At 43.3% G+C, this 11226-nt stretch overlaps 1 protein-coding gene across 1 annotated transcript in view; it reads right to left on the reverse strand.

Moving 5' to 3' along the window:
• Positions 1-10725, reverse strand: part of SCIN (scinderin) — a 51022-nt gene extending 40297 nt beyond the window's left edge. Inside the window, exons 1-3 of the mRNA XM_074151107.1 lie at positions 10527-10725; positions 6418-6572; positions 4756-4917 (exon numbers count right to left, since the gene is read on the reverse strand). Coding sequence (XP_074007208.1) covers positions 4756-4917; positions 6418-6572; positions 10527-10725 — 516 coding nt within the window. The remainder of the gene's footprint in view (positions 1-4755; positions 4918-6417; positions 6573-10526) is intronic.
• Positions 10726-11226: the final 501 nt, after the last annotated feature.

Raw genomic sequence — 11226 nt, forward strand, 5'->3', positions numbered from 1 at the left:
TTTTCCCTTTTGACATAGCTATTATGTCAGGAGTCCAAGTAGGAGCATACTGACAGATACGTGATCACAACAGCTTTATTCAGTCTCGTACTTTTGAGTTCTAACATCCTAATACTCACTTGTGATTCATGGAGCCCTTGAGAAGTACATACATTGATTGCTGGATGGCACAAGAAGTTGTTTTTAAGCACACCACAGGCTCCTTTAAATTTCAAATCAGCAACCTCTTGTCTGTTTATAAATCAGTTTATAAGCACCCTTAGGGGAATGGGAAGGATGGACAACCACATGTAGTTTACCCTCAGTCTTCACTGAACTTGAGATATAGTTACCACCTCACCATCTGCATTCTTCCTTTGGGAAGAAGGGTAACTTTTCCTTAGCAGAACTTTGTACTGACAAAGCTTTCCAGCCTCAACCAGGCCCAAGCTCAGACCTTCTTGGTACTTTCACACATGCCCTCCTCACACACCTTATTTTACCAAGGGTCTCCTAATTTCTTCCAGGAGGTGGTTACACAGCGCTCTTCCTGCCCTCTGCAGTCACTTGACTCACGGCGCTGCTGCTCCTCCCATCAAGAGAGAAGTCAGAGAGAACCAAGTTTGACATTTTACAAGGCTCCAGCTGAACAAAATGCAGAGAATATTTTTGCTGGTCACTAAGGGTACAACTTCAGACAGCCTTCATACAGCAGAGTTCCTAAACTGAGCTGAGAAGTTTTCAATAAAATCAGCTGTTCAATTCATGCTGTTTTACTCTATTGCTACTCCCATTCTGCTTCATGTCAGGGGAGATTTAGATGAGATCTCAGGAAGAAATTCTTTGCTGTGAGGGTGGTGAGACACTGGAACAGGTTGCCCAGGGAAGCTGTGGCTGCCCCATCCCTGGAGGGGTTCAAGGCCAGGCTGGATGGGGCTTTGAGCAACCTGGTCTGGTGGGAGGTGTCCCCGCCCAGGGCAGGGGGGTTGGAACTCGATGACCTTTAAGGTCCTTCCAACCCAAGCCATTGATTCTATGTTTTGATAACTACCCAAATTATCAATAGGCCTCAACATTCACATTTTGTACATCACCAGTGTGCACCAATGTATGTTGGGTGAACTTCACAATACTGTTAAGTTTTCTTCCCACTTTAAACCAATCACTAAGAAAATTGACCAAAGAGATGAGTGTCTTTGAACATCTGAACATCTGAGATCTGAACATCTTATTAGAAATATAGTTTATAAAGCTATATTAACATATACATCTGGATAATACTAAAATAGCCTGGGGAAATGTGTATGTTATTCACCGAGTGGCACAATGATTAATCTTTTTCCTTCCTTCCCTTCCATGGTCATTTCCCATGCTTTTGCTGTTTTGAGAATTTGTCTTGGTGATGGAGCAAGAAAGAAGGATGTGGCTAAGGGAAGGTGGCTGGAGGATGGGGTGATGCAGGGAGAGCTGCATCTGGAGGTAAAGAGGACAGCACAGACCAAGGCCAGACAGTTTATAGCCACCACGAACTGCCAAACCCATCCTTGTGCCTCTCAGGTGAGACACCTGGAAAAGCTCAGCACCCTCCAGCCAAAAGGACAGAATGGGAAGCGTGGCAGAAGACCATGGCTTCTGGGATGGCTTGAGCACAGCTATGCCAGGACAAGATGAACTAAGCAGCACCTGACAAGGTAAGGTGTGCTTTAGACCAGGCCTGTACAAAGCCTTCTCAGCAACTGCTTTGCATTTGTCTTGCCTGCCCTGTCCCAAAGGCAGGGAGATTTTCAGGTTCCTCAAGGAGATGTCATGGAAATCCCTTGTAGAAAAAAAAAAAATTAAATCATAAATCAGGGCCTGGCACTCCAAGCACCCTCCTGGATCACTCATTGCACTGGAGCATCAGTCTGGTGGTCACAGCTCTCACGTCATGGTCTTACAGCAGATTGTTTGAATAGAAGGTCTTTACAGATTACCTACAGGTAATGACTCCCCTCATATCAAAGACAGCGTTTTCTCTGCCATCTGCAGCTATTTTCTGTTCCAGCCTAGAGAGTTCAAATGAGGCAAGACGAGACCTGGGCAGGATATTTGAAGTGCTGTAAACGTGGTTTAGTAACATATCTAGGTATCAGGTAACCATCAGAACCTGAACTGTAAATATGTGAATCTAGCTGGAAACACAAACAGACACTTTTCACTTATGGCATTTTCACTGGGAGGGAAACCTTAGTGACTTTAGTGACTTTATTCCTGATTATTATTACCTTTCTTAATTTCCCCTTATCTGTTCAAGCCACAGGTTTCAAATACTGCTGTAATTGAGCTCGGGGGAAAACTGAAATGATTCTTCATTATATTAGGTAAGCAGCTTGATAAAATGTAGCCGCAAATGGACTGCATAAGCAGTTTTGCAGTGCCATGGAGACCATCCTTCTGGTTAGCTAAGAGACTGGGGAAAGTAAGTCTTGGAAATTCATCTTATTTGACATGCTACAATAATTTGATATTAAAAGCACTGACCATAAGCTCATTATTTTATGCAATTACTGCCCATTATTCTCAGACAATGATTCAGTAGAGCCTTGGAATTTATCATAGGCCATAAGAGCAACTCTATTTAAGATTAATTTTATTTCAATTAAGGAATCTGCTTGAGCCAAATTTTTTTTTTTTTAAAGGATCCCTAAATTCAATTAAGAGTTCCTGTAAAGACTCACCCACTCACAATGGGCCTCTAGTCATGAAGCCATAGAAAATTTCAAACTGAAAAAGTTACTTCAGCTTGAAATGTAATTCTTAGAAAATACGCTGTCACAGTAGAGATCTTAAGTTTTACACCACATCTATTTCTCAGAAGAAATTCACTAGGCTTGCGTATCTTCATCTTGAAGTATGTCACACATTGCCTTTTCATCCCCCACAAGAAAGGTCTGGTTTGTATACTAACCTACAATGAAATTACTACAAATGTCTGGATGCTGAAAGATTTTTTCCTTAACTTGTTAATACACCCAAGAAAACCCATCCCTCATATGCCCCTGACACGACAAGACCAAAAACTGCTGTTAGTCATGTGATTTAACTGACATTTCCCATAGCATGGTAAAGATCTAGATGTTCACATCTGATCTTTCTTCCTGCAAAGACACAGGGTTGCATTGCTGCTTAACCTCTGTCTTGTCAAACAGGAAATCAGAAACCAGTCATGTTATACTTAAAAAAAAAAAAAAAGAAAAAGGCTTACAATGCACGTTCACTATTAGAAATCAAGACTCTAAAGCCATATTACATTTACATTGTTTAGTGACAGTGCTCTCCGCTCAACAAATCTCACCATAAGGGATGATGAACCCCAACACTACTGTTACCCATAGTGTGTTTCTGCATTTCATCAGTCATCGCCCTGTCTGCAGTGGGACCCAAGTAATTATTTTAGGTGAACTGCGCAACTGGGAAAATAATAGTCAGGACAAGACAAATTCATGGAGTACACACAGTTCCACAGGGTGTCCAGGGGAGGTTAACTCCAAGACAGAAAACTCAAGCCCTGTGACAGCCTGACTTTAAAAGCAGGATTTTCTATCAATCTTCAGTTCCAACTTTCCCATTTCCTATGGGTTAACTCTGAAAGGGAACAGATGATTGAGTCTTCTATGCATCCTTAATACAAAGTGGCATTGAGAGACAGCTCTTTGGGTACTGATGACTTGGCTGTTTCAGACGATTAGACCACAGTGCCATAGGAGAAATGGGACAGTGTTAGGAAAACACTGGTTGTTGTTCTGTCTGAAGGCTGTTAAAGATGATAAAATTCTAACAGACATAATTAGTATAGCTACTCGATACCCGTATCTTCAATTATCACACCGGGGGATGCTTTTCAGAAGAAAGAGCCAAACCCGTAACATGTTCAGAAGAGCTTCTTTTTCAACAGGTCTTCTCCGAAATCTTGCTGAAATAGCTGACCACTTCCTTGTGAAGCACTGCAGTTAAGACCAACTGCAGTTGCTGCCTTGCAAACAAACTATTTTCTCTATATGCTCTTAATTTTATAGGTGTGAGCATATCAGGTATGGGAATAATTTCAAACTGATAACTAGCAACTAGCACAGACTACATCCCAGCTGCTACTTCTAGAATTCATTTTAAGACTTTTTGATACTAAGGTGACAGCACTATACTTTAAGTCATCCGGAGCAAGCAAGATTATCTTCTCTTATCTGTCCATACACTTCTGTGCTAATTCTCTCTACTTGTTTTCAGCAGAAAGCCTTGAAGTAACAGATGGCTTCCCAATTAGTCTCCTGTAATACTAAAGTAGGTTTATAACACATTGTATGACAAGTTTATTATGATAACTTTTTACATCAAAGTTTTATGAATATGAAGAAATGCTCTTAGGAGAAAGGTCCCATCTGTGTTCTGCTCTGAAGCCTAGCACTGATGCCCCTTCAGCTGGTAGATAGTGTCAAAGTCAGGCAGGAGCTACTCTGAACAGCTTAAGGTTCAAACATGAGTAGTAAAAAAATCCCAATGCCTCAAGCAGGAAAGAGAACTGTTTCCTGAAAGATAATCTGTGCATACTTCAGAAAACATTTAAGGCAGTTTTGAATCTTCAAAGTGTTGTGACACTAAAACTGATTTACTAAGGCAGATCCTTTCTGTCAGTTTGGGTGAGCAGCAAAATCAGTTGTGCATTTTAGGGAATGATTCAGACCCTAGAAGGGATGCTGCATCTCTTACTTTTGAGTGTGTTTTGCTCTAGGAAAGACTTACAGTTCCAAGGTCGATAATGAAACAGTCTCCTCTGTTGAAGCTGCTCCAAGCCAGGGGGACTTCGGTGGCTCTTACAACTCTCCGGCCCTTGATATGCAGAAGCCTCTGAGCACTCAGATCATTAGTAACAACATGATTAAATCCAGAGGCAACACCACCTGCCTGAATAAAACAAAAGAAAGCGGCAAGTTTTATTTCAGTTTGATTTTTGCAAATTCACCATTTTAACTAGCAGGGGGAAAACATAACTTATGCAGTGAGAGGCAAGCTAAAATAATATACTGTTTAACAGTGCTGACCACAGACCAGACAGGGTTGGGGACACTGGGGCTGCTGAACTCTCAGGTGTGAGCCTTTATCTGAGGAAGAAGATGTCACCCTGCTTCAAAGCGTTTTCAGATGAACGGGGAAAGGGAAAGCACAGAATTCACTGCACTTTCCTGCATCATCCAGAGGATAAGGTAATGCTGAAACACACTGTTAGGACAGAAGTCAGTAGGTTATCAAATAAAGACTGAGGGAAAGCAGAGGGATACGCAGCTCCTGTACAAATTTTCACAACTTCCTTGAATTCAATAGGTCTGGGTGGTTTTAGTGCCTGGTTACGTGTAGATGGAGGAGTCATTCCACAGGAGCTCTGTAATTTTCTGAAAGGAATATCTGCAGTTTAGGAAGCAAGCTAGCAAAGAGCACCAGATTGGAAGTGAGACCAAACTATTGATTTATAATCTATAAAGTGTAAGGTACAAGCCTAAGTTATTTCTGTAAACTGGCTTGGCTCTCTGCTCTTCATTCCTCCAGGAGAGGAAGACCTTGGGTTGGAATAGAGAGTGTCTCTTGAAATTACAAAGAAAAAAGAAATAATGTAAAAGAGTGGGCAGGTCAGTGTCAAGCTCTCTTACGCAAGCAGAGTTAAAAGCTTCAAATTGGTTGTGTAGACCGTGACAAGTTACAAACCTCCATAATGGGAAAAAGGCTGACTGAGCAATGGCTCCCAGAGCTCCTATTACAAGGAGATTCTCAGGAGACACATTACTTTGTTCTTAAAAGCCACAGATGTTTCAAAAAAATTCCTTCCAAAGGCTCTGCTTCTGGAAGTGGCACAACAAGGACTGATATGGCAGCTTTTTAAAAAATTTAAAAAAATTTAATGAAAAGTATTTGGGAGGTTTTTTTTACCTACCTCAAAGAAAAAACTGCAGTAGGACTGCAAAAGCACCATTTTTAGACTGTGAGGTTTTGGTCTTTTCCACTCTGCTCATGTTTTTAACAACTTAAGCACACCGAGTTCTGCATTTGAACAAAGTGATTCAGTCTATGACATAAAATGGTTTCTGTGACATTTGCTGCCTCCCAAACACAGAGTCCCTACTGTGAGCACCCTTAGACACACAAGTATGAAATCTCAGGATAGCTTGATTTGGAGGGGGGCATGGAGGGACAGGGAGTAAATCACTGGGACAAGTTTTCAGTTATCAGAAGAGACACTGGTAAACAAGTACTGGACTCCTGTAGTTTAGGATAGGTAGTTCAGATCTGAAACCAAAGTTAAGAAACAATTTTGAAACTTTCAGTAACAGATACAAAGCAAAAGATTTGATTTTAATTGGGGGACAATGTTACCTATATTTTTAGAATGTATTTTAACAGCTGGCTCTTTACCTTGTATTTAATTCCTCCTTTGAAGTAGCTCACAAACTCAGTAGACTCGTATCCTTGAATTTCTCGGCTCTGCACAGGCTTTCCTCCTAAGTAGTCATCCATTTGAACAGCAAAGATAGCTACAGCTGTGCTTTCGTCCTGGGTACATTCTTTCCCTGAAATAAGATGAAATATTATGTCTATAAAGCACTATTGTAGCTTTGAAATCTGCTGGAGAAAGGCAGAATTTCTGCCTTCAGCAGGTTGCACAGCCCAGGTACATTGCAACAAAACACTACATCGTAACCTTGTTCACCACCAAATGCATGACCAGCCAGACCATTTCTTAACTACCTCTAGAACTGCCTTCATAAGCAAACAAAAAAAGTGAAAAAATAGCCAACTTGGTCTTCTCTCAGCCTCTTTGAACAAGAGAATATTTTAATTCAGTAAGTTTAGTACGGGCAAGTGTCTGCAGTAATCATTTTTGGACTTCGAGTTGAAGTGCAAAGACCAAGGAAGGTCATGCCAAAGGGCTGATTAGATGGTAAACCATGTATTTACCCTAAAAGCAACTCACCAAGCCATAAAGTTAAAATAATCCAGAAGCAGTCCTCTTGACACCATGATCAAGTAAACAGCATTTTACCCAAGTATCTTTTATTGGATCACCTGGTACAGCTGGGAGAAAGCAAAGCAGCTTTGGGGCTCAGATATTTGCTTCATGAGGTCACACTTTGTTTTTTCAGAGATTAGCCTCTTCTCAGGAATGTGGCAAAATGGCCTCCTTAATTACTATGTTCATGGCCTAATCACACTGCAAAGCACGCTGTATAGTAAAATAAAACTTTTAGCACGGTCCCATACAGTTTTGATTAACACTTTCAGCAGTTCTGATTGTTTCAGGAGCAGTGCAAGTGGGATTCAGTCTCAAAAACCTGGCTTCTCAAGAACCTTTGAAGAGTGAGGAAAGGCAAGGTTTGCCATTTGGTTTTTATTTGTTCTTTCTAAATAAGAGGAAGAAGCCTGTACACATGCAACAGTTCTCAAGAGCAGCTTCTCACTTGCATTAACCATTTCTTTGCTTCTAGGGTGGAAAAATACCTCAGAGCTCCAAGCTGCCTGGTCAGAGATACCTCTCTCATGCCATGGGAGAAGGGGAAGTGTGTAGTGAGGTGCTGGTGTCAACTCACAGCATAGGGAGTCATTGTTGTCACAGGAAACCTGTCAGTAAGGCATTAGGAAAGTAGGGTCAGGGGTGCCCGAGCGGATCATGGAGCTAGCTCCTCTCTTAGGGAGAGTGAGTGCTCTATTCATGGCCCAGCAGTGAAAATGCCACAACACAGCTCCCCATTGCCCCCCAACAACTGTGCTTCTCTGAGGAGCAGTGCCACCACCACAGCTTCTGTGGGGACACAGGTGCAATGGAAGCCTCAAGAAAGCAGCAAGGACAAAGCAGGGAAGGGATCCAAAGCATAATGGAGACATGGGGAAGAGAAAAGCGTGAGGCCTTACCCCAGAAAGGTAAAAAAAAAATACTGAAAGAACGAGATAACACAAGAAGCTCTGAAAAAAAAAAAATCCCCATCACTGAAGTGACAGTGTATTGCCACACAGCAAATTCTTATCAGACCTGGGTAGCTCCTTAAGTTGGTGGCAAAGTTTTGTTTGCTTTTTCTTTGGTATTTTTTTTTCATAGGGTTATCCATGTCCATTAGGACCAGATCCTTGAGATTTATTGCTTGCAATTACACAACAGGGTTCAGGGTTGAAGAAAACTGGTTTTGGAACAGTATTAGAGATAAGAGCTACTACCAGGCTCAGTCTCACAGCTGCTGTGCAGTAAAATAGTCAGTGAAACCCTGTTTAACGAAAGCGAGCATCAATCCAAGTGTAGGTTGTTCAAGATGTAGGGAAAACAGATTTACCTTACAGTTTGAAGCACAAACAACTATAAGTAAGCCAGAGTATACAGGAAAAAGAACAAAATTTTTGCCAGACTGGATAGGTCTTATCACTTAATCAATGGGAACAAGGGTTAAAAAATAGTTTCAAAAACCCCAGTCATAGCACAAGACTGTATCAAGGTCACAGACTATCCTCTTATGGCCCAGACCTCCTTCTAACCCCATGGGTATGGTCAAGCATGGTATTAGAAGGACTTTTACCACTATATAATAGTGGTAAAATTCAATGCTCTACTTTAATTCTGAATTTGGGGTCTTTTTTGTTGAAGTCGGACTCTGTTCAGACTCAAAGCCACCGTATGAGACCACAATAACACACACCACACGACAGTCAGGAGTAGTGACAGTGTCACCAAATGGCAAGGCCCTTGTTAAGTATTTAAGTCCAAAGTCTGCAGGGTTTCCATTAATCTAATTCCACAAGAGTACTTTCCATCCCAAAGCCTGTTATTGACTACTGTTACTGTTCAGAGACGGCTTACAGAAAGTCTTCAGAAAGACCCTACTGAGGTCTTCCTGGCCCACAGGTTATAAAACCTTTGCTCATGAGAGAGAAGTTTGGTATACGTAACAGTGGTGAGAATCAGCCAGCAAAAAAACCAAAATTATTTCAATTCCTACTCCGAGTGTGCTGCCCTTCCCCATACACCTTGTATGAAGTCATGGTCTGTTATGGAGCTTGCAGCAGTGTTTGAGCACCTCTGCCCCACAACTGGGATATCTTGTGTGCAGGAAAGGATTTCCCAGCAGTTTGCCACTCTGCTGCCAACCTGCCAGTTGCATAAGAACAATGTATGCCCTGATTACCTGAAGCTATTTACAATATCTGGATATCACCACAAGATGTGCATCAGCATGTAAAACTAAAGGTCTTCAGCCAACAGTAAAGATGTTTTAATTAGTGCAAATATCAGTCAGTCTTTATTTCGCTTCCAGCTGCAAGAAGTCCTTGCATCTTTCCCTGGGAAGTGCCTACTATACCTTAACTACTATATAAATAAGTCTGACTTCATTAACAACGGTCTAAATAGCCAAACCCTGCTATTAACTAGCAGTGCTGTTGACACAAGAACATCTGCCAGAAATTCATTTACGCTGCCATCTATGATTATACTCATCAGAGACAGACACTGTCCCACATGCCAGCTGGATAACTCACAGCACATGCAAAACTAAACAAGCTTCAAACAATTATGCAAGAACAATCCCAGCTTTATCTGCTATTCTTTTCCAATGCATCTGAAAGTACAATGAGAACCATAGTAACTCAAACACATTAACGTTAATACACATTGACCTGTCTTTGTGTGCATTCACCAAGATAATTACCTACAAACACAAATCTTGTGATGGCGAAACAAGAACATAGTTCTCGGGCAGCTACACAGCAACCACTGTGGTCAGATGAGTCGGTGACCAGGCAAAGAAGTCTCAAGAAAGCTCCGAAAGATGAGGAAGTCACCTAAAATGCATCCTTATGCCAGACTCCTACTTTGCTGTAAACACTGTGCTAGTCAAGATTGAAGGCAAAAAGACATCAGCCCAATTCCAGTGTTCTCAGTTGCTTCAGGAGGGGCTTTACTAGGTCTTCAGGCTGATACTAAAGAGGTTTTATAGAAAACCTGGTGACTTTGCCTCCAGCCTCTGTATCATCAGAAAGCCAAATTAGTCTAGCTGAGAAAGGCAACATCTGGACACAAAGCAGTGCAACAATGCCACAGGGAGATGACAGAGATGGAATTTTGGTCCTAGTGGAAGCAAAGGCAAGAAAACTCTCCATCCGAATGACAGCAGGATTTCACTCATGAATCTCAGCTGGATGCAGCCAAGACTTGTCTTTAACCCTTCACCACCTTTCCAAACTAACATCACAAAGCAAGAAAACGTTCACCTTTCTATCATAGCCCACCTTCTCATCCCCAGAGCCCCTCAGCACTGCTGCAGCAGAACTAGGAAGGCTTGACATCACCCAGATCCTTGCCCGTAGCCCTGCTTCTCCTATTAAGTGCCTCAACTCGTGGGCTTCGGGGGGGGTGAGAGTGGGAGGAGGATGGAAATTCAGCTCCGTCGGAACCCAGCAAGAAACTCCAGGAAGAGCCCACGGACACACCGCCGGCCGGCGCTGCCCCCCAGCCCCAAGTGCCCCCCGCCATCGCTGCCTACCGAGCCAGTAGTGGAGTCGGTAGGCGACGGCGGAGGGGCGGCGGACGGTGTGCAGCACCAGGTAGGCATCCCCCACGAAGAAGTCGCCGTGGAGGCTGGGGGGCACCGCCACCAGCTCCAGCCGCTCGACCCGCCACACCTGCAGCCCGCTCTGCTGCCCGGCTTCGGCGAAGGCCGGCGGGGGCCGGTCCGGGGCCATGGTGGCGAGCGGAGAAACAGCCCCGTCGGCTCGCCCGCACCGCCTTTATAGGGCTCGGCCCGGCCCCCGGGCGGAGCGGGGCCGGCCCCGCCCGGCAGCCGGAGCCCGGCCAGGGGAGCGGCCGGTCCCCGGGATGCGCCTTCCCCCCGCGGCTCCCGCCGGCCGCCCCGCTGCGGGCGGGCTTGAGTTTTTGTTTATTTTATTATTTCTTAGTTTCTAACACGCTGTCTGACACCCACAACAATTTACTGTCGTTTAGACAATTATTCCATCACCCCATGATCCCTCCCCACCCGGGTAAAAGGAATTGGGGAAAAAAAAGGGAAACCCGAGGGTTGAAATATAAACACATTTAATAGGATAAGACTAAATAATTAACATTAATAATACTAAAGAACCAATATTGATCCCAATGCCAGTATAAAATATCCAAGGACTATACTCAGCCCATTCCATCAGCAGAAGCCGGTCACTCCCAGCAATGTGGGACAATGTGGGACA

Source organism: Numenius arquata, chromosome 7 (assembly GCF_964106895.1).
Source record: "Numenius arquata chromosome 7, bNumArq3.hap1.1, whole genome shotgun sequence".
NCBI lineage: Eukaryota > Metazoa > Chordata > Aves > Charadriiformes > Scolopacidae > Numenius > Numenius arquata.